Genomic DNA, 23,708 nt, shown 5'->3' with positions numbered 1-23,708 from the left:
GCCGCCGAGCCGTGCCAGCCGTGTGCCCGGGACGCCCGGAGCCGGGCATGGATGAGCTCCTGGCCGGCTAGCCCGGCTTGGCTTCCCGCGGCGGCTCGAGCAGCAGACTGACCGATCGGCGCTGGCAGCTGCAACCCGGGACACCCCCAAGAGCTCCGGAGACCTGCCCCGATCCACACCGAGCCAGCGGAGGGCCCGGGGCACCCCGAAAGCAGCGCGGAGGCCGAACCCCGCGAGCCAGCCGAGGAAGAGAGAGACAGAGAGAGAGAGAAACTCGCTGCAAGGCCAACTTGCCCCTGGCGCTGCGGAATGAGCCCTCTCCAGCTGGCTCTGCTTTTCGTCTGCTTCTTCCTTTTCAACCAAGGTAGGACCCCACGCTCTCGGTGGCTGCCGCCGAGTTGCAAAGAAAAGTAGACTCTGCACTGGATGGTCGGGGCGCCGAGCTGAGTTGCGGGGTGCGGGGCGCTGAGCACCGGAGCCAGGGGTGCTGGCTGGCTGGCTGGCTGGCTGGCTGGCTGGGACAACTCGGACGGATGGGTGCGCGTCTTGGGGCCCGCCGAGGGGCGCTGGCGATGCTTCCTCGGCCTTGCCAAGGGTTGCCACAAAATGGTACCATGCGTGTTCCCCCATGGAAGGAAGGGGCTGGAGCGCGGGGGTCGGGGAGTGGGGGAGAAGGGGGTTGGCTTTTTCTCCTTTCACTTGTCAGCTTTGAGCTCAGAGAGGCTCCCGTGCACATGGATTTGTTCTTTATGCTCCTGGGGTGGGCAGCACGCAGGGTCCAGGGAATCTGCCGCTGGAACTTCTGCCCACCACCTTCTTTCTCCCCGGTGGAGGAGATGCGGGCAGGGAGGGAGCGCTCCGTGGAGGTGGCCTGTTTCAAGCTCCCGCGGGTCTGCCTGAATGTGCTGGGAAGGGGCTGCAGTTAGCCATGTACTGTGGTACTGTGGGGGTGATCTGTGATGACTGGGAAAAGCTTGCCGCGAGTTTCATTGAATTGCACCGGGGGCTTGAGTGAGAATGAATGCTGAGTCCTACACAGCCCCGATCCATGGTCTACAATGCATTTTCCCCCCGCTGGTGCGGATTGTGTCTCTCTGCAGCCTAGCGGGGCAGGGGTGCCAACCGACCTCCCTGCAAAAACTTTGTCAGCACCTCCGGGGGCTCCCTGCCATTGAGAGACCCTCCCTCGTTTTGCCCTCCCTCTATCCCCACCTCGGGCTGAGAGCTGTGGAGGTGGGGAGGAAAAATCAGGAGTGCGGTTCTGAGAGCTGGCTTGGCCAAAGGCATGGAAAGTCACCTGTGGAATTGAGTTTGAAGGGGAGAAGAAAATTGGTTCGGTTCCTTCCCCCTCTTGGCATGCTAAAGGCTGCCTGTGCCATCTAAGGCTGCATTGGTGCCAGCCAGCATAGCTCTGAGAGAGAGAGAGAGAGAGAGAGAGAGAGAGAGAGAGAGAGAGAGAGAGAGAGAGAGAGAGAGAGAATCCACAACAGAGCACATCCATCTGTTGATTAAATGAAGGGTAAAAGTTTTTCAGAAAACAGAGCCCGCGGTGCCAGGCAATAGCATTCAGGAAGAAGCAATCCGGAACCCTGATGGGGCTGCCTTTCTCCTGGGCCCCTATGGCTAGCAGAAGGCTGCCCTGATAAAACTTGGTCCAAGCCCACCTTAGGTCCATCTCCGGACCCCTTACCCCCTGCAGCCATCTAGTCCAGCCTGGAAATGGCTGTGCTGTGAGGACAGGCACTCCTGTTCCGCATGTGCTTCTGAGGCTCTGTGGATCCCTCCAGCCGCGAGAAGATAAATTGCCTTTCCTGGAGTTCCCAGACTGAATGAATAAGAACTATCTCTCCATGCTGGTGCAGAAACAGTTTGGGTTCTGTTGCCATTCTGTGTGATTGATTGCCTGATCTCGGGGTGTGCGTCTGCTGGGATCATACACACAGACCTGAAACTCACTCACTCCCTTTCTCCCCAGTCCGCCCAGGAACTTAATGCTCATATTAGAGTCATTGGCTAGAAGGTCTTAGAAACTGGGCCCTGCAGAGTCTTGGGCCTGAGAAGCCTGTGGATGTCTGTATGACTCTGGAATCTTGGCATGTGTATCTTCTACTTTGCTTCTTTTCCTCTGTAGCTCTTTCTGGACAGCCTCCTATGAATCTTTAAAGATTTGCCTATGGAGGTTAAGAGCTCAGCTCTTTCCAGCCGGACCCTGAAAGCTCTAGGAAGAAACCACAAACCGCTTCATTCTTTCCATTGTTCCTTCTAGCTCCTGAATGTCCTGGGTTTGGTTGGCACTGCCTGCCCAACCTAATGGAGAAGGCACAGGGCATGCACCTCTGAGGGCGAGGTCGGAGGGGTAGGGAGATCAACATGATTCGAGCTTGTCCCAACAACCCAGACTTTGGGTCCTGCCAGCTGCTCAAATGTTCTATAACTGAAGCCTGGGAGAGTCAATTGGGGCAGGGGTTAGGGCTTTGCTTGTGGCCCGTTGTACCTACACTGGGCTCTGATTTTATATGTGGCAGTTGTTTCCTGTGGATGGAGTGTGGGAATCTTCCCTGCATCTTCACGGCCGTCTCTACACTCACTGCTATGCCTGGTCTATGATTGGAGCCAATGTTTCTCAAGTGACCAAAGGGTCTCATGTCCACCAGTCATGCCCTGACCAAAGCTAACCCCTAGCACCCTCTTTAACAATGCTCTTCAATAATGTTTTTTTCTCCTGGGATGCTTTTCAAGGACCTGTAGCCAGATTGAGGTAGCCCTGTTCTTAGATAGCCAATTCAATTCTTTGGGGCCTGACTTGGCCCTCAACAGAGGATGGGGTTGAGGGAAAGGTGTCTGCTCAGTGTTTTTTGTTTTGTTTTGTTTTTTTGGGGGGGGGTGTTTTTGGAGACATAGTTCTTATGCTCCAGCTCCTGGACATATTCATCCTGCATAAGGAGGGACCCTTATAGAGAGAACTATATAGGGACCCTTCAAACAGGGACCCTCTTGGAGTCCCTTTCCTTCCCCTTCTCTTCTACTTTGCCCAGTTACTCCCCTTTGTTTTGCTCTCTAACCCTTTAGAGAGTGACATAGATGTGTAAGGAATGTTGTGATCAGCTGTTTCCCTGTTCTTGTAAAGTAACAGCTCTTTGAGTACCACTTAAGACCAAATGTTTCATATTCTGTCTTTATTTGTTTATTATTTTGATTTTTGGCTAGACCCAGGAGGGCTTGGGGCTTACTCCTAGCTCTGTGCTCAGAGATTACACCTGGTAGATCTTGGGGACCATATGAGGTGCTGGGAATCATGCCCAGGTTGGATTTGTGCAGGCACCAGACCCTCCGTATGGTATACTCCAGTTCATTCTGAGGAGGGCAGCCGAAAAACCCAGCCAGATGGCAGGGAACTGTGGATGTTGTGTGGGTACTTGGGGTCCCTTTATCGCAAGGTTCTCAAACTCACGGCAAACGGCCCCCCCGTACAACATTCTGTGGCCCTGCCCTAGAGGAATTGTTTTTTATTTTGTTTTGTTTTAGTTCCTATAGTATAGGAAGGCCCTGCCCAATTGTCATAAGCTCTGAGATGAGCCAGGCAAAAACCAGCACTTACCTCTCTTAGAGAAGAGCCTGCTCAGTGCCCGGTGAGAGGAATCGATTCTCTTACCAGCCCTCAACTTCAAGCTCGCTTTGTGCCTTTCTCTACCCCTGTTCTCTGCTCCAAAGTGTTCCCCAGGTATATGCCCCACTGAAGCTGACATCCCCAGACCAGGCTCATGCGGCTCCTTTCCAAGGGGCATAGCACTGACTGACTTCTTCCCTGTGGTCTGGAGTGTGGGGCCCTTAAAGGCGTGCCAGTGGGTGCATATTCCTGTCAACTTTTGAGCCAGACTTGTACTTCCTGATGCTAGGAAAAGGGAGTTTCCCCCAGTTCTCCACCTCTAGATCCCCAGTGGGACTGCCCCACAGAGCCAATCTGGGAGTGCAAAAGTTCTTATTTGGGAGCACCCAGACCTCTGCTTGGTTTTGCTTTTGCTTCTTTGAGTATGTGGGGAAAGGGCTGGGGAATCGTGCCTGTACCTACCAGTGACACCTGACTTTAAGACTAGTCATCCCCTAGGAGATGGTCAGCCACCTGATCTCCTGACTTGCTGGCAGAAATGGTCCAAAGGGTCTGTTATCACTCATGGATGCCCACAGGAGCTGCAGAGGGGCAGTGAAGGGTGCAGGGAGAGTGGCTCTGGGGTCATATGCAGTAGGGCATGACAAGAGCTAGAGTCTAGAACTTGCAAGGCGCTTTCTTGGAGTGGGTGACAGAGACTCTGGTGGGGCAACTCAATAGGCTCACAAGGGATCTGAGCTAAACAGGTGCTGAAAAAAGGAAATCAGGGATGAGCAATTGCAGAAACCCTCCCCACACCCAGAAATGTCTGAAAACAGGAAAGGGGGCAGGAAGCCTCCTGGCCTGTAGCCCCTGGTACCCCATGCAGTGGGATGCCTTGTGTAGGGGAGGAAGAAAGACTGCCTTTGTCCCAGAAGGTCACAGCTTGGCTGCCAAGGGTGTGGGACCTCATCCTTCCCCACCCTTTGGGTGTGGGGACCCCAATAGCAGTGTGGGGGTGGGTGGTGCCGTGTCTGTGTCTGTGTATTCACTACCGGAGGGGAGCCGTCAGCTGCCGCCTAGACTTATTGAGGAGGGAGGCTCAGCCCCCCAGAGGGAGGCAGATGGGGTCCACGCCTTTCCATTGCTCTTCTCACAGGCCACCCTGGGGCCTCACTGCGGGCGGCAGGGCTGGATGGCACAGCCAGGAGTGGTGGGGCACAGGGCATGGGACCAAGAAGAAGCCTCCTGAGTTCTGCCCATGTCGCCAGGCGCCAAGGCCAGCAGGAGCCCAGGCGGAGCTGGGGGTGAGGCCTGAAGATGCAATTTTTCCCTTTTTGTTCGGCCCAGTGGGGGTGACTTTCGAAGGCTTTATGTTCCAGACCCAAAAAAGCACATGAATAATCCGAAGCAGATTCAAGAGATTTCAATAGCAAAATAATAACAATACTAATGATACCTTTGATTTGCAGAGTACTTTTCTTCCAAGGGAGATAAAAAGATAAACTGTTTTGGAAACACGAAAGAGGAAAATAAAATTGCCCACCAATGGAGGGGTGGGGCTGAGCCCCAGATCTTTTGGTTTAAGGTTTTGAGGTGGAAGGGGGCAAGAGGGGACAGGTTCCCTGACATAGATGGTGGCATCTCTCCCCTATACCCCAATCCAACCTTGAGAGGTGACAATGGTGTGGAGGGCACAAGTCAGCACAGGCTTTTGGAATCAGGATCATCCTCAAAACTGAAAGCACCGAATTCCTCCTGCTGGCATTTCACTTGACTTTCCTGCTGCCATGTCATGTCGGGGCATTTTGGTTTTGCCTCTAAGAAGAGCCATCCAGAGCCACGGGGACCCAATTGTGTTTCCAGGTCTGTGCACACACCAGCATCACAAAGTGCAGCCCTACTACTCTGGGGGACGCCTCTGTTCCTGTGGGATTCTTATCTCATCCTGCTTTCAGCACAGGAGCTAGACATACAGCACCCCATGCCCAGCCAAGTATCCTCCTTCTTTAGGAGACAGTGGTACTTGATTTCTATCTAGGTGGAGGTGATTCAGAGCTGAGACCTACTGGTCCCATAAACAAGTGTCCCTATCCTGGGGTATATGCCAGGTATTAACACAGAGACCACACGACCAGGCATGAATACAGATGCCACAAGGGTCAATTAAGAACACAGGTGTCCCATGGCCCTTATGACCTTGACTTAAATGCCCCTACGGGGTTCCATCCCCTCTTTCTGTCACTGCCTGAGCACTGAGCGAAGGGTCACCAGCATCTCTTCTGCCTCCACTCTTCCCCCTTGGACTTTCCTCACCTTTGCCTGGCCTATGGGGGGGGGGTATCTGGGGAGCCTGCACTCCCTCGGCCTCTCCCTGTACAGAGTCCTGGTGGTGTCCTCAAGAAGTCAGTAAATGTCAATATTGGATAAATGTTTCCTTTCTGTCGCAGCAATTTAGCAGACGCTGCTTGGAAACAGACATTCTCCGTGTGCACACAGTGAGCACTACTGGGAGGACTGAGATGCCAGCTCTCCCTCAGTTCTGAATGGGGGGGTGAAGGCGGCAGGCTAGGCAGCAGTAGGGGAGCTGCTGCTCCTGCACTTAGTCACTTAGTCGGATGTGGCTCTAATGGGGGCCCCGGGAGAGCAAGGTGCAAACTCACTCATTTCATCTGGGGATGGAGGTAAGCAAGTGGTCTCAGGCAGGCCTATCCTCAGTAGCTGTGAGGGTCACACTCCTCTTCCGACTGTGACTCATGCACATACACTTATGTACCAGCATGTACACATGTGTATTGTATTCATAGGAGTGCACATATATGTATATATGTGAGGGATCTTACAGACAGAAGTCAGGAATGTTCTTGAGTCACAACCCCATGTTACTGTCTTCCGGCAGAGTGAAGTCGACTTACCAGAGGCTTTGTTTTACATCTGTAGCACTGGACCCCAGGACAAGTATTTCCCCATCCTAAAAGCGGTATACTTATTGGTGGAAAAATCCAGAAGGCCTGCTCTGTTCTCTTGGCCTGTGCTCACTGGCCAGGTACTTCAAGTTCTCTTCTTTCTTTCTGAAGCTGACTCCGGGCATCCCCATGAGGAACATGAAAGTTCCCATTTTGATGGCACTCTGCCCCCAGGGGGCCCCTTTGAATCTGTTCTCTGAAGTTCACACTTGTGGTGGTCATTCTTTGCTGTCTAGTGGCATCTGTGAACCCAAAACTTAGCCCTGGACTCTACATGAACCAACAGTGTGTTGGGCTTGCTCCCGGGGTTTCCAGCACTTGGATGGCTGAGACTCAGTTTTTACACCATGGTGCTCTGTCTAGTGGGCTGCTGGCCCCCACCAGAGGGACTCAGCTGCCAGAGCATCCAAGAGCAGCAGGAAGGGCTTCCCAGGTGAGGTGAGCAGGCTGTAAGTATAGCCAGGAGAATTCCAGGTGCTGAAACATCTGAAGAACATTTTAGTCTGTGCTTGGAGTACACAAAGACCAGACCAAAGGCCAGGAGTATGGAGTTCAGAAGCCCCAGGTTCTGGGCCAATCTAAAGTGAGCAGGTGTTGAGGTGCCAGGCTAGGGAGACCTGATCTATGTGAGACATGCTTATGAGTGGCCATGTGTGCTGAGCTAGGTATGAGATCAGAATCCAGCCAGAGCTTTGTGAATATCTTTGTGAGTAACTGGCACCTCTGTAGTCCTGTGTCTCATGGGTTTTGTGACAAAAAATGAGTCTCTGGTTCTCATAGGAACCGTCTGTCCATGGTCCTTGTGTTTTGTGTGGGGCCTTGAGAAGAGGCAGAATTGGATAGAAATGCCCTTGTTCTTTCTCCTGGTCTTCCTGTTGAGGACAGGGAAGGAGGCATTGACCTAAACTGAACCCTGCAAAGGGAAGCAGAATGGGTGGCAGGTACCAAAAGGTACCAAAAACCTAGGGGGCTGGGTATGGGGTATGGTTGGCCGAATTGTCCAAAACAAGATGGCTCAGTCCACAAGGGACAGCAGTCAGCTGGAGACCTGCACATAGGGCCAGTCTTTCTCTGGGTCTCCTAAAAAGTCTCAGTAGCCTCCCCAGAAGCTGAACAAGAAGAGTACAGCAGAGTGGGGAAACAAGGACAAAGATGAGATGAGCAAACGATGCCTGGGGACATTGTGCTGGTGGTGTCTTTCCTCCAGAGAAAGCAAAGCTAAACTAGCTTTGGGGAAAACAGTTACACGCTAAACCACACACCTCAGAGTGTCAGCAATGTTTACAAGCCTCCCGTGCTGAGGATCCTTGCATTTTCGAGTGAAGGACAAGCACAGGGAAGAAGTAAAATAGGGGCCATTCCCAGTAATCACTGACCCTGCTGCCTGTAGGGGATCAGAGGATGGGGCCTGTGGCTCAAAGTGGCATCAAAGTGTCAAGACTGAAAATGCCCGTGTCTACCTCGTGGCTGCAGAATAGACAGGCTCTCTCAGCTCTCGTATTCCTTGAACAGGCTTGATACATAACTCTCTCTTTATCTTGGTTGATAGATTTTTTGGCTGGTAGGTGCAGTTCTCCAGCTCACTTCCGAGGTAACACCAGGCAGATGTTTGGTGGCACTGCCCATGGCTCTGTCCTCATATGTGACCGGAATGACTGCACTGTGAGAGGTGGGGTCTGTATCATTGACCTTGGGGGGGTATATGCTGGCCACAGCCACTCAGCCCAGCCCACTTCTCCCTGGATACTGGTGCTTTCCCAGAAGATGGGGAGGCCCAATATCCCTGTCCACACCAGCCCTGACTGGTTGGGAACCTCAGTACTTCGGAAGAGTCAAGGCTTTGAAATGCCCATGAGCCTCAGAGAACCAGCCTGGGCACAGTGGCCCCACAATAAAGCTGTCTTTATTCTGAGCTCATCCTTGCACATAGTTTCATAGGGAGGGAGAGTCCCTCCTGCTCCAGCCATGCTGTATTAGACTTTGGGGCTCAATAGCTACCCAGGACCACTGAATGGGCAACTCCTCCTGTGTCTTTTGTCACAAAACATAAGCCAGGGTGTTTTGTCTTCATAGGTTCCCCACAGTGACATCTGCTGGATCCCTGAGTGTGCAGCTGAGATGGGGCCAGGGAAGCTGAGATGTTGGGGTAAAGCTTGAGGTGGGGAGGAGAGATTGCAGTGTCTGTACAGGTGCATGAGGCCCCGGGTAAGGGCAAAGGAGACTCTGTCCTCCTTTAGAGATCTTGACTAACTGTGTGGGCACCCTGACCCCCCTCCAAAGTCTGGAAAGAAAATATCACATCTATCTGCTCCAGCCCCTGACAGTCACTGCTCCTGTCATAGATGACACCTCACCTGTCACCCCTGGCAGTGCCAGGAGCAATGACAGCTAGAGTGACATGGGAGCAGAGAGCCTGGATGCAGCTGCCCCAACCCAAGCTCCTTATTCTTGGAACCTGGAACACAAGTGGCCCTTCCACTCCCACCTCACCCTTACCCTCACCCCCACTCTCAACCCCACCCCCAAACCTGAGACTTGTGTGTCTCATTCAAGGATGCTTGGAGGAGTCCTTTTCAGCTGGGAGCTGAGCTCTAACGTCTTTTCTAGCATGGGGCTCAGCCCCAATGTGAGAAGGCCTCTGGGTTGTTCCTTCTGGACCTCCAGGCTCCCCAGAACCCCCCAAAACCCCAGAAATCTTGCAGTTTTTGCTTCGGCCTGATGGTGGCAGCAGCAGCGCTTGCAACAGCGCAGGAGTGAGTGTTGCTTGGAGACTTTGCTCTGATAAGGTGACAACCCTTCCTAGCCCGGGTCATTCCAGCAGGGCCAGCCCAGAGAGAGGCAGGTAGAGGGCAGGAGGGTAGGGAGGAGGCAGTGGGGGATCAGCTGAGAGCCATTCTCTGCAGATGGTTACGGGGACCCCGTTGACCAGGGCAGTGCCTGGAAGGAAGGTGGCAAGATACAGGGGATTGCCATTACAGCAGGATCAAAGCTTGGACCAGCTGAGGAGAGGGAACTGAGAAACCTCAGTTATGTGGGGTCCCCCCAGGCCCTCTCTCATCAGAAGGTTCCCCATCCACTGCTGGTTCTTCTTGCGTTGAAATGAAGCATCGTTATTCTGCTCTCCTGACCTAGCCTCACTTCTGAAATGAAACTGGCACTGTTAGATGCAGAAGCAGGTTGACAAGGAGTCATCTATGGGCTGGGAAAGCAGAGACCTGGGTGGCCACAGGAGACAGGGGCTTCTACAGGGACTTACTGGTTAGGGCTTCCTGGATTTGGGAACACAGGCACACATGAGCATGACAGGTAAGAGGTAGGAGAGTCCCAGGGCCGTGGGAAAGCAGGTAAAGGAGGTCCTCTGGAGCACCTAGTGGTTACCCCTGTCCTTGGCCTGAGGTCACTAGAATCATGATGGGGTCTAGTGAGACTCTGGAGGGTAGCACCAGCTAAAAGAAGCCCTCGCTCCCTACACTGGTCTCCACCACGACTCCCTGCTACATTCTTAGTAGTAGCTACACCCACCCCCAGTCTCATGCACAGACCTTTGCTCCCTGAGGAGCACTTGGGAGTTGTGGGGAGGTTGGTAGTCCAGTCCAGGTTACTGCTGGATCTAAGTCTGGTCTCCCTTTGAGTATCCTAGGCCAGAGACAAGGCTTTGTGCATGGTTCTGGAACCCCGATTCTTCTGCAGCAGGGACAGGGTAAAAGAGCTACAGACTAGCCTGGACCCTACAGGGGTGACTCCCCTCCCATGCCCAGGCAGGCCTCACACCCAGCTGTCCTCTCACACTGTCCTGGGGCCTCTCTCTCTCCACTATTGTCAAAGAGGATGTGCCTGGCTCCCTTTGGTCCTTTGCTGAGGCTGAGCTTTTCATTAAATTCTGTTTAACCCTCCAAGCAACCCCAAAAAGGCAAGGTTGTTAATAAAAACTACTGATGCAGGAGCAGATGACCTAACTTATCTGAAGTTCCCATTCTTACATCTAATAGACCTAGCATTCAAAAACTCCTATGAAGACCTCAAAAACCCTTGCTACTTGGCCCTTCAGGGGTAAATTCTGGTGACGCTAGTGCCTTCCCAGTCTCTGCCATTAATATTCGGAAAGGCCGGGTCCAGCCTTTGTTCTTTCTCCTCCTCCCAAGCTTCTCTACAGGTTAGCGGCTTTTCTATCCCTCACAAGCTTTATACTTGGGAAACCAATGTGGGTTTCAAAACAACAACCCACTAGCCTGGATTCTTCCTTTAATGGATGGAAACCCTTTCCCTCAGGAAGAGTCTGGGGATAACTGAGCATCATCAGCAAAGGGTGCTGTCCACGGAAAGGTGTCCAGGACACTAGACTCTCCTTCTGCCTCTCTTAGAGTGGCAGGTGTGTCCAAAGACCTTTGGGTGCTAAAATGACAAATCACAGTGATTGGAAGGGAAAAAAAAGATGGTGTGTGTGGACCATGAGAATAGAGTTTTGGGTTACCACCCATGCTGGAAACCAGACCTGTAACCAGCAAGTACCACACAGGACTGGGTGGCCTGGGCAGCTATAACATGAGGGTCTGGAGTGTGACTTCTGGTCCTGCCCCAAGAACATATTGGGCCCCTGTGGGTCATCAGGAGAGAAAACACTCATGAGGGCACCCATTCAAGATTGTTTTTGATGTTAATGCTCTGATGCTCTTGTATTTAATCACACCTGCCTGTGCACCTAAGCTGCTCCCAGCTTAGTGCCTGGGGTCTCTCCCCCAGTGCTTAGGGGACCATTGGTGCTGAGGATGGGACCTGGTCCTCCCACCCACTGAGATATTTCCTGGGTGCCCTTATGAGGGTCCTTCCTGCACAGCCTGGGGACAAGAATCTTCGGGTGGGAAATCATCCACCACCAGACTTCTTGGCTGTTTGTTTTCTGCAAGTCGTCAAGGTCACTGCAAGCACAGACGTTGATATTCAGGTCGCTGTGAACTGCTCGCTGTCGCTTTGTGTTTTCAGGTCATGAGAAGTCTTTTCGAGCCTCCCCTCTGAGCCTCTGGGCCTGCAGGTCCATCAGTGTCTGCAGGAATCACTGGGCTTCAGCTGGCCCATGGGGGAGGCAGGTGGGAGAGTGAGGCCAGACTAGGTTAAGGGGCTTCCAGAAACCATGGTGTCAGGATGGCAGGTGACAACAGAAAGGATAGAAGGCAGAAGGGGGGTAGCTGGACAGATAGAAGGAAAGATAAATGGAGAGATCACGTGGCCTGAGACATGTGTGGGAGATATGCTGCCCCCTGCCCTTCAATGACACCCCGAAGTCCAGGGCTCAGGTAGCTGCATCTTATTCTGGTGCAAACAAGAGGGATGAGGCCTCTGCCAGCACCCTATAGAGTTGAGAAGTATTGGGGTGAGCCAGGAATGCAGCATTGTCCATGGACCCATCCTTCAAGTTCTTCAAGGGCAACCTGAGGGGTAAAGAGGTCTGATCTCTAGTCCCACTACCCCCCCCATTCCCTCTCCTAACAGCTCCGAGCAGCTCACTCTAGGGCCACTGGCTTCATTTCTGAAAATGTCCAGCACAAGTTCACCCTAGCACCTGCCCTGTGGACTCCTCTCTCTCCCCCAGGGACCTCTTTCAGGAGCCTTCTGGGGTTGCCTCCCATTGCGGTGCCAGCCCCAGTCTCTCCCTTGTGCTCCCATCATGCACTGGGTGCAGCTGGAATGTGAGCAGACCCTGTGCTTGGTGGGCCCCGGGTTTGTAGCAGCGGATTCCCCTCAGAAAAGCAGAGCCCATATCACTTGCAAACCCTGCTCTGCATATGTGCGGACTCTTGGAGGGAGCCACCCTCACTGAACAATTGCATAAATCCAAGTTCTTGCGTCCTGTCTAGTCCGAGGTAGTCCTTGTCATGTTTCTAGGACTCGGGAAATAGAGGTGAAGGTGAACCCCAGGGGCATGACAACTGAACCTCTGTCTCTCTTCTCTCCTCTTCCTGGGGTCTGCCCTGTCTGTGGATTCCAGGGGTATTTGACAGAGCTCCTCTCCACCCAAGGCTATTCCCCACATCTCCATCTTGAGTGGTGCATGAGTGGGAAGAGGAAGCTGAAGGAGTGCAGGTGCAGACTGACGTGGGAAAAGGCACTAGGAGCTCCACAGCAAACCAGGTGGAGCACCAAATCTCCGCTCCAGGCAGGCCCAGTAAAAAGAATAGGCAGCCCAGGGAAGCAGGGTGACTCCCATGGTGTTCCAGTCAGGACCAGTGCAAGGAGCAGCAGCCCTGGAGAGATGGGGAGGGATAGAACTGCTGAGGGGCTGGGCTCCCCCCACAGCACTGCAGCCCTGAGCTAGCGGCCTCGAGGCTGACGTCCCCACTACTGGACTCCCCATATCTGCATGTAATGTCAGAGCGATAGTCAGAGTGTGACATCAGGATGGGGGCTCTGTGCATGATGTCAGGGCAGGGATCTGTGTTGTGATATCAGGGTGAGGTCTATGTGTGAGGTCAGGGGGTCTGCATATAGCATCAGGGTGGAGGGTTGTCTGTTTGCATGTGTGTGATGTCACAGTGATTGGGTGGAGTGATCCAAGGTCAGAACAGATCAGCCCAGCAGACCGTCTCTTTAGACCATGTAAAGCTCTTCCTGAATCACTGTAGATAGAAGCCGAAGCCCTGGGGACTTGATGTAGTGACCAGTGACACCAGCACCACCTGGGGCTCTGGAAGTACTGGGCCTTATCTGTTCTCTAAAGAGAGACAACCTATAGATCCTCCTGTTCCCTTGGATTATTAAGCCGAGAAATGGCTATGCTGGGACTTGCTTTGGGTGTTGGGAACAGTTCTGCCCTGTTCTGGAGCCAAGGGTGTTCCAGGCCAACTCTACCTGGCACCTGAGAGTAGCAGTGTTGAACCAATAACAGGTGTGTGACAGGCATAGAAGGAGGAGATGCATGTGTCTGTCATACCTGCTGATCTCAGACCCAGGTGCAAGACAGGTGCTCCATTTCCCCTCCCACAGCCAAGCCACCTGCACTCCTTGGCTTGTGGCTCCTCTCCACATCCCTGCAGTCCCACCACTTCCACACTTCAACCCCTGAATCTTACCTTCTGCCTCCTTCTGGTGCATTTCCATCATTTATCACCCTCAGATTTCCAGTGTCATCTCCTCATCCAAGGATCTTCTCATCACTGCCACAAAGCTCCCCTTTTCCCTTTACTTTATATAGCAACACATCCAAGCACTTGGGCATCTTGGGAGTCTCATTGTTTTGTTCCCCACAGACTATAGACTAAATAAATGAAGGAGCTGGGCAGCCTCTCTATTTGAGGACAAAGTACACCTCCCAGTTTACCTTGAGATGTCTGTGCCTCAGTTTCCATTCATGCTCACAAATTACTTTGGGATAATCATGCAGAAGGTGCTGAGGATGAAATGGAGCGCGACACCACACCTTGGCCTGCTATGAAGTATGCTTACAAGAATCAGTGGAGTTCCTATGAGATGCAAGTATCATTGGGTCCCGTGGGGGAGAGATTAGGGGGAACATCTATTAGATTCTGTAGTTAAACCTCACTAAATGATTCTTAATAGCAGTTTACTTTGGCTTCATTAGCATGGAGTATGGGAACTCTTCTCTGAAGGGCAGAGCCTGACTGCCACCTCCTGCCTACAGAAAGGCTGAGAATCTGGGTGCCTAGGGCACAGCTGGGCAGGGAAATTAGAATAGACATTTACTGCCAGGGTGCCAGTTCACAGGCCACACTCTGACTTTCTCCCTCTGCTCTGCTCTGAGCCGGGCTGAGTAGGCAGAGTGAGGATCTGGCCGAAAAAGAGCATGAGAGAGAGGGATGGTGGGGGGCTGTGGACTGCAGCTGGAGGCTGGCTTCTGTGTTTAACTGTGGGCCACTGTCATGAAAGGCCACCATATGGCATCCCTGAGGTCTAAAGAGCCACGCTCTTCTTGAACGTTCTTAGCATTCTGCTGGGGAGGTGAGAAAGGCTGGGTGCTCTCAATTTGCACCATTGCCTTAGGACTGTCAGGCTGGGGGGTGATGGGGCCAAGCAAGGGCCATGGTCAAGGTCAGCTCCTGGGCTCCTGGCTCTGCCCTTTAGCATTCTCACCCCTAAACCACAGAGCATGGGGCAAGAGACCCTTCTGGGCCAAGAAGTGTCTCCTTCAATAATATTGCAAAATACTCAAACCTAATTCAAGTGAAAGGAGTGGGGGGGGGGTCTCCCAGACAGCCCTGAGGCCTCAGGGCACTGGAGAATTAGAGGAGAGAGCCATGCCCCGAGAATGATTATAATCCCATTATGCAGAGCTCCCCCTATTTATTTCTTCATATGGATGAATTTGTATATATTTGCATTTTGTTCTATCTGCTAATATGCATAGAATTCAAATTGAAATGACTTGAATATATTTGAATATTAATGAGGCGTCTCACTGCTGCCAGGCTGGCTGGGCTCCCTTGCAGGGCGGAGCAAGCGCCCAGCTCCACCATTCTCTCTCTCTCTCTCTCTCTCTCTCTCTCTCTCTCTCTCTCTCTCTCTCTCTCTCTCTCTCTCTCTCTCTCTCTATCTCCACCAGTCTCACTTCTGCACCCTGCTCCTCACCAGCCTGCATCCTGCCTCCCAGAGCCTAGTGCTATTTAGTGAGCACATTACATGCTGCCCCCCTGTAGTTCAGACACAGGTTCACTTGGGTAACGTTGTCAAGATGAGGGCTGTGTGGATGATTGTCCAAGATGGGGAACACCTCCCCACCCCAGGGAGGCCCACTGTGAAGCTTCCTTAGTGGCTCTGCTAGGAACTGGAGAACCAGAGTTGTTGGCCCTACCCCATCCCTGGCATTTTCCTTCCCTTTTATGGAAGCCACTCTATGTGCTCTTGGTAGGCCTGAGGCATGTGGCCACTTAAGGGGTGTGACTGTATAGCCTATGGCCTTCAACTGGCAACTTATCCACATCAAGAGGAGCTCTTGTTCCCATCAGGGCACCCCATAGGGACTCAGCTGCCATTGTCTCCACACTGGGGGGTCACTCCACTCCATAGTCATCGGCCTGTTTCTGAGCTGCCTCCCGCTGAGGTAAAAGAACAACATCTCATGACCATTTGAGCTAGGTTAGCACCTGCACTTCATTCATGCCTCTCCCCAGGTGACTTATTTTGTCCCCCTAGGACCTATTTCCAAGTTCCAAGTTCACTTCTTCACCCACCCACCCCCACCTGACCATTTCCCAGTGCTCTTGTGAATGTGCTCTTGGTCTTTTTGTCACTTGCCCAAGAGTTTGCTTCTCGTTGTCATTTCTTTTTTTCTTCTTCTTTTTTTTTTTTTTTTGGTTTTTTTTTTTTTGGGTCACACCTGGCGGTGCTCAGGGGTCACTCCTGGCTGTCTGCTCAGAAATAGCTCCTGGCAGGCACGGGGGACCATATGGGACACCGGGATTCGAACCAACCACCTTTGGTCCTGGATCGGCTGCTTGCAAGACAAATGCCGCTGTGCTATCTCTCCGGGCTCCTCGTTGTCATTTCTAATTCAGCTAAACAAAGTGATTTGACCCAACTTTCATTGTGGGTCCAGTCTCAAACCAAAAGAACCCCACAATTTGCAGTTCTAGATCTAAAACAAGAGCCCTACTCCCCTTCTAAGCGCCCAGTGCTCCCAGACCTCTTGTCCACAAATGTCACCTGTGCTCTTTCTCTGTTTTCTCTCCTATGGCCTGCAGGTCCACCTTTTCCCTCCAACCCTTAGAGCTCCCACATGGGGTCCCCATGGCTCTTGAGCTCTGCTTCACTTTCTTCTCTATCTTTCTTCACTATATTCTCAGTACTCTCCTTCTAGCTTGCAAATTGGCTAACCCCAACCTTGCGAATCCCCCAGAAACAGGGCTCACTCTGCCTATGGTGCTCAAGGTTTGCTCTGCTCCCCCACTTTCAATTGACTCTGGAAAGTGGGTGCACTCATGGGCCTCCTAGTGGTAGGTTTTCCTGACTGCACTACTGAGGCACCCAGTACCTGTGAGTTTTCATTTCCTGGCCCTTCTCTTCACTCTGGCTTCTCTTTATAGTTGGTGTTACTGATTTGTTCATCCCAGGCACCTGGTGTGGACACCTTGATTCAGGGGGTTAAAATCAAAATCATGCAGATATACTTCCATGCATATTTTCACATCAACAGACAGTGCCATATTTAGGTTCCAAAAAAATCAGGGCAGTGCTGTAAAGGCTTGTTCTCTGCCCTCTTGTCTTGTATTAAGATAGATCTTCCTGTTTTCAAGCTCTATTGTGGCAAGTCCTGTACATAATACACAGAATAAGCAGATACAGGTCAAGGACAGTATATTAAAATACACAGGGCATATTTTAAAATTAAAATTAATAAATATTAAAATACACAGGTTCATCTTTTCCCTAGCTCTATTGTGACATATCTGGTACATAACACCCAGGATATGCAAATATACGTCCATCCTCTATTCTAGGAGAGAAGAGATTCCTCCAGCTTGCCGGAGTTATCTTCATAGCAGTCAGATTCTGGAGAGTTGATTTTTGTTTATCTTTTGACTCCCAACTAGTGCTCAGGGGTTGCAGGGGCTACTCCTGGAGACCCATTGGCCAGCTGAATCAGACAGTCTGATTCTCTGGCCCCATAGTCCCAGAGACTACTGAGGAATCTTTTGGGATTTTTGGAGAGGGAGAACAGGTGTTTGCATGGGTGGAATTTGAGCTCTTCCACTCCCATCATAGTACAGTGTCCAGCAGCCACTTTTGTCCATATTCTGCCCTCAAGTCTCATATCTTCATGCTGACCTGGCTTCAGCATACACCTCGCGGGTGCTCCCTCTCCCGTTCATCTTACCATATGTTCTTCCATGTTTCAGGGCTCAGCAGCAGAGCCCTTCTTCTGAGCCCACCTGCCCCCCCTTCATGCCACTGGTCCTGCTCATGCAGTCCTGAGACCACCATCACCTGATCGCCCAATAATGGCGAGTGGCAGGAGTTTAGTGTGTTCATGAAAAGTGACATCTTGAGACCCAGAGCCTGATCCCTGGTCTACAATCTTCTTAACTGACCCTTCATATAAACATGCAGAGAAGCCCCATTTTTCTGTTTGCAGATGGGGAAACAGAGTTTCTAGATGGGAGGGATTGTGCGGGCAGGGACATGTGGGATGCATAATTTATGGAACAAAGCAGAAAGGGAAGCTGTGGGCTCTGGCTCCCTGTGGAGTGGAGGTGCCCAGCCCCCAAAAGCAGAAAGCGCCCTGCTTCCCCAGACTCAGGTCAGGCTCCAGCGCTCCAGGAGAATGAGTTTCTGTGAATCCATTCTGGAAGCAGTTATTATTTTATAGGGATGTTGTAAGTTGATAAGGTAGCTGTTCTATGTTAATAGCTATTGTAATGTTGTTCTTAAGGCCTATTACTGGTGCTAGTTTGTATTTTAATGTGTGCAAAGGTGATTACAACTTTAATATGAATGTTAAACAGATTAGCTGATTTATTTGGAAAATAAATAAACTCATCCTCTCATTTCTATTCCTTTCCTTCACCCTCTCGGTCTTCCCCCAGCACTGTCCTAAAGCAGAAGTGATCTTATGCACTGGCAGTGGAGCGAGATGCATGTTTGCAGGGGAGTTGCTATGTTTGGACACGGTTATGGGGGGGCATCTCTGAATTCTGGAATGATGCTTATTTCAGAGAGAGTGTGTCCAGCGGCTACAAGAATTCTACGGTCAGAAGTGAGAGTCTGTCCAGTGGCCACAGGGACTTTGTTTTCTATAATGGATCACTGGCCACATTTTCCCTGGCAGTGTAGGTCCACTTCTGGCCAGTCCCTGTTGCTTTGTTTTCTCATTTTACTCTTAGGGCCAAAGGGCAGATAGACCAGGACACCAACAGTCAGAGTGAGGAAAAATAAGATTCAAGGAATGTGCCATAGTCATCTATGTGGTGACATATGGCAGAGATGCATTCCACATAGTGGTAAAATTTCCTCTATAGTAGATAGGAGCTCAGAACAGAAATAGTAGGGGGTAGGAAAAAAGGAAGGGAGGGAGGGAGGGAGGGAGGGAGGGAGGGAGGGAAGGAAGGAAGGAAGGAAGGAAGGAAGGAAGGAAGGAAGGAAGGAAGGAAGGAAGGAAGGAAGGAAGGAAGGGAGGGAGGGAGGGAGGGAGGGAGGGAGGGAGGGAGGGAGGGAGGGAAGGAAGGAAGGGAAGGAAGGGAAGGAAGGGAAGGAAGGGAAGGAAGGGAGGGAAGGAAGGGAGGGAAGGGAGGGAGGAAGGGAGGGAGGAAGGGAGGGAGGAAGGGAGGGAGGAAGGGAGGGAGGAAGGGAGGGAGGAAGGGAGGGAGGAAGGGAGGGAAGGGAAGGAAGGGAAGGAAGGGAAGGAAGGGAAGGAAGGAAGGAAGGAAGGAAGGAAGGAAGGAAGGAAGGAAGGAAGGAAGGAAGGAAGGAAGGAAGGAAGGAAGGAAGGAAGGAAGGAAGGAAGGAAGGAAGGAAGGAAGGAAGGAAGGAAGGAAGGAAGGAAGGAAGGAAGGAAAGGAAGGAAGGAAGGAAGGAAAGGAAGGAAAGGAAGGAAAGGAAGGAAGGAAGGAAGGAAGGAAGGCAGGAAGGAAGGAAGGAAGGAAGGAAGGAAGGAAGGAAGGAAGGAAGGAAGGAAGGAAGGAAGGAGGGAGGGAGGGAGGGAAGGAGGGAGGAAAGGAAGGAGGGAGGGAGGAAGTAAAGGGAGGAAGGGAAGGTGCAAAGAAGGGAGAAAGGGAGAGGAAAGAAGGGAGGGAGGGAAGGTGGGAAGAAGAGAGGGAGGGAGGGAGGGAGGAAGGGAGGGCAGAAGGGAAGGAGAAAAGGAGATAGAGGAAGAGAGGGAGGTATAGGGAGGGAGGGAAAGAGGGAGAGAAGGAAGAGGGTGGGAAGGAGGCGGGAAGGAAGGAGGAAGGGAATGAAGGGTGGGGTGAAGGTTGGTAACAGATTCAGGATCTTGGTGTAGCTAGACCCTGAGCCAGGTTCTATGATGGTATCTGGACAGGTTTGTGGAATATCCAGATGAGAGGACATATCTGGCTGCTCTGAAACTGAGCATTATGGAGATGCCGCTGGCACCATCCTGTGCTGGATGAGCAGCACAGAGACATCTAGGAAAAAATCTTGTGGTCAAAGTCTGCTCGTGCAGAAGCTAGGTTGGGCCAGATAGGAGATGGCCCCTTCCTGAGAGCTTCTAGGAGAAGGTGAGGTTACAGACTAGGGAACACACATGCCTAAAATGAAATCAGCTTACATGGAGAACCTTAGGAAAGGGCAGGAAGAGATTTTTTGGATACAGTTCTTAAGAAATGAGTGAAATGTGAATCCATCTCAGAATTGTCTTCAATTTCTCTTTGGGGGATCATCTTTTCTAATTTAGGGGATCACATCCAGGGACCAAATCACATCTAATTTGAGTGGTGCTGGGGGTGACACCAGGCTACAGCATATGCATCAGCCCTTCAGGCACCTCCCAGCCCTCCTGTTTTAGCGTCACACCAGGGATTTCTTCTGGCGCTATGCTCAGAATCGCTTCTAGCAGGCTCAGGGAACTATATGGGATGCCGGGATTCGAACCACCATTCTTCTGCATGCCAGGCAAATGCCCTACCTTCATGCCATTTCTCCGGCCCCTCCTGTTATATTTTTGTAGCACCTTTAGCATTTGAGGGATACAGTCTTGGTGGGAAATAACTGGAACCAGAGCTAGGGTGCAATGCAGGAGAGGATGTGGAGGACCACTGCCAACTTCAGGTCAGGGGTTCCATGCCTGCTATGCCACTTGACAGATTCGTGGCAAAACTTACCCATGACAGTATAGCAACTGAATGAACCTCCTGTAAAACAGAAGCCATCAACTTCTGTGTCCTAAATCTGGACAGAGATAGAACAGCTCAACATTCCGTGCCTGTGCCACAAACGTGAGGGAACTCAAAAACATTAGCTCTCATGATGCTGATCATCAGACATTTAAAACAAACCTGATTGCTAGATTCAACAAAATTAACATCCTGGGGTCTTGAATCCTGGAATTGTTCTGGGTAAGCAGCAGTCAAAAAATATTAGAAAATAGTAGCAGCTGGGAAAATATCTTGATTTAAAAAGAAATGGAGGCGCAGATGCCAGAGAGACGGCTCAAGGAGTCCTAGGTTCAATTCCCAGTACTGCATAGTCACCGAAACACCATTGGGAGTGACCTCCAAGCACACATCCAGAAATAGCCCCCAAGCACTGCTGGGTATAGCCCCCCTAAATAAAAAAGCTCACCCCAAATATAATTAAAATAAACATGGAGGAGTAAATAAAAATAAATTGTGGAAACAGTGGACATGAAACTTTTTCTCAGAATAAAGGGTGTATATCTGAAAGAGATTAATTGATTGGTTCTTGATTACACAGAAAATCTTTATGGGATTAGAAATCAGCTCATGTTTACTAAGAGCAAGTCATGCCAGCATCTCATTTTGTTTTGTTTTGTTTTGTTTTGGGCCACACCGTTTGATGCTCAGGGGTTACTCCTGGCAGCTAAGTGCTCAGAAATTGCCCCTAGCTTGGGGGAACCATATGGAACGCCGGGGGATCGAACCGCGGTCCTTCCTTGGCTAGCGCTTGCAAGACAGACACCTTACCTTTAGCGCCACCTCACCAGCCCCTCATTTTTTATTTTTAAATTCATTTCATTATTATTATTACTTCTTGGTTGGGGACCACACCCAGCAGGCTCGGGAGCTATTCCTGGATCAGCAATGAGCCATGGTGGTGCTCAGGGAATTTGAACCCTGGTCAGCAAGATGCAAGGAAAATGCCTTAACCTTCTCTGTACTATATCTATGGTCCCTAATATCTATGTTTTTGAGTGGCATTGCATTCTATCCCAATCCTTGATTTTTTAATCCTAATTTCTTGATTGAGAACCACACCCAGTAGGCTCAGGGGCTATTCCTGGATCAGGAGTGAACCATGGTAGTTATTAGGAAATTTGAATCCTGGTCAGCAGGATGCAAGGAAAATGCTTTAACCTACTCTGTACTATCTCTATAGTCCCTAATAGCTATATTTTTTATGGGTTTTGCATTCTATCCTAGTCCTAATGTGCCTGTACAACAATAGTACTGTTTGATTCAAAGTTGATAAAACAACTGCTTTATCTGTCAGGGGTTCATAAGAGATTTGCTTGAAGGGGCTTTATTCATTGAAACCCCAAGTGCAAAGGCCATGTGACTTGACTACCAAGATTGTACTCTGGCTCTCTCCATGGCAAGACTGTGTCCAAATTGAGAAAGTTCCCTAGCTCTCCTGCCCCATGCTAGTGTGGACACATCTGGGATGAATTGTTCCACCTGAAGAGGCATCACTGAGCTGAAAGATCTCCTAACCAAGACCTGGGCTGTGGGTGGAGCCTTGGAGAACCAGAGCTGTGTGGTTCCTGGAGTCTGTACTAGGAGAAGGGGTAAAAGGGTGCAGAGATATATATCAGTGGGAAAAGCAAGGCCTGGGTAGCATGTTTCAACTGTGTATTCTAGAAGCTTCAATGCCTCACTTTGCAGAGCTTCCACCTCATTAAGTTCAGGGGGATTCCAGGAAATTACACAGGAAGCAGTTTTGCAGGGGCTTTTCATCCCAGTGATCTGGGGCCTGGAGGAGAAAAATCAAAAGTCAGATCTCCCCAAGTATTGTGACTATCAGCCCTGGACAGACCCCTACTCACAAAGTTTCTGCTCATCTTCCTGCTATCAGGGAACGAAGGGGATTCAGTGATCTCCATTCCCTGAGTTCTGAACATGCTGTCTGGCCTGCAGGCATCAGTGGACAAACATCAGCAGGGATTTAACAAGAAGGTGGAAGAATAAAACATCCAGAATCAAGGACCTTCACAATGAAGTAGACAGCCAGTCTGCCATAAACAACCCCCTTTGTTGGGAGACGGGATAATGCCTAAAAGGCAATGTGGAAGGACAAGAGTTTAAGCCATGGGAGTGTGCCCACTGTTCTCTTCATGTTCTTAAAACTCAGTTGAAGGAATAATTCACTTAGCACACTGGGGTAAAAGCTACATAGCTTCAGTTTAGAGATAACAGAGCAGACAAGTAGAGCAGAAAGAAATATAAAAAGGAGTGAGAGTGAGAGCTCCTGTGTGGCAGCATCTGTGATCTGAAACTCATAGCTCAGATGCTAGTTTGAAGGGTGCCGGGTGCAAGCACAGTGCTGGCCACTGTGGTCTCTGCCCTCAGGGAACTTGTAGTCAAACAGGGATGCTCAGGAGCCAGGTCTATGCCCAGTGCCACAGAACAGAGGTTCAGATCTTCATGGACGGTGTCCCATGGGGAAGGCCATTGTCCTCTCTTTAATCAAACACCACCCAGTGAATGCATGGAACAAGCGTGTACCCGGCCCTTCCTTGCCACAATACCTGTTTCCTCACTGGCCACTAGCTCTGTTCTTAAACAATAGAACTTGGATGTCTGAGAATGAAAGAACCACTCAGGTTATGTACCCCTGATATGAACCCCTGATACGTAATGAAGCTGGGTTCAAACCCCAATGCCTTGGAATTGTGGGAGCATCTGGAGCTTCCCATTCACCACAGGGAAGCTACTGACCCCAGCTCACCGATAACCTGGGTTTTCTGACCTTGTCAGAGCCCTTGACCTCCACACAGCTTCATGTACCTGAATTCACTCCCGCCAGCCAGGAGCTGGAGCAGCCCTTGGATCCCTCAAAATTGGTGGAGTCACAGAGTCACTTTGAACTTGGCCACATGGGTCTGGTTTTGTGGGGAAGCAGGAGACCTTGGAAACTGCCTTCTCTCTCAGAGGTTACCTTGTAAAAGCGAATCACGTATTTGTGCTGGAGGAGCATGTGGCTTGTTAGTCAGGAGCCTGTGACTAACAGCTCTGCACATGGGCCTCAGGATTCAATTTCTGCCTCCCACCCCTATTCCAGAGTCAGCAGTGAAATAAGTTGTTCGTGAAATTGTTCCAGTCTCCACAGGTTTGGCCCTTAGACAAATAGAAATTCCCTTTCTATTGACTTTGGAGAGTAGATCTCTGTTCCTGCTACTCTGCCCCTTTTGAGGTAGATAATGGGGGGAATGAAGGATGTCCTCATTCCTTTGCCCCTGCTTTCCCACTCACTTTGCCCTGATATTTGTGGAGGCAAGAACAGAGGAGATACAAGGG

General features: G+C 50.9%; 1 protein-coding gene across 1 annotated transcript in view; it reads left to right on the top strand.

Moving 5' to 3' along the window:
* Positions 1–273: 273 nt before the first annotated feature.
* Positions 274–23,708, top strand: part of KIRREL3 (kirre like nephrin family adhesion molecule 3) — a 441,995-nt gene continuing 418,560 nt past the window's right edge. Inside the window, 1 exon segment of the mRNA XM_049778913.1 lies at positions 274–364. Within this exon segment, the coding sequence (XP_049634870.1) occupies positions 310–364 (55 nt within the window). The 5' untranslated portion in view covers positions 274–309.

The sequence above is a fragment of the Suncus etruscus genome, chromosome 8 (assembly GCF_024139225.1).
Source record: "Suncus etruscus isolate mSunEtr1 chromosome 8, mSunEtr1.pri.cur, whole genome shotgun sequence".
In the NCBI taxonomy this organism is placed as follows: Eukaryota; Metazoa; Chordata; class Mammalia; order Eulipotyphla; family Soricidae; genus Suncus; species Suncus etruscus.
This window is presented reverse-complemented; position numbering and strand designations above follow the sequence as displayed.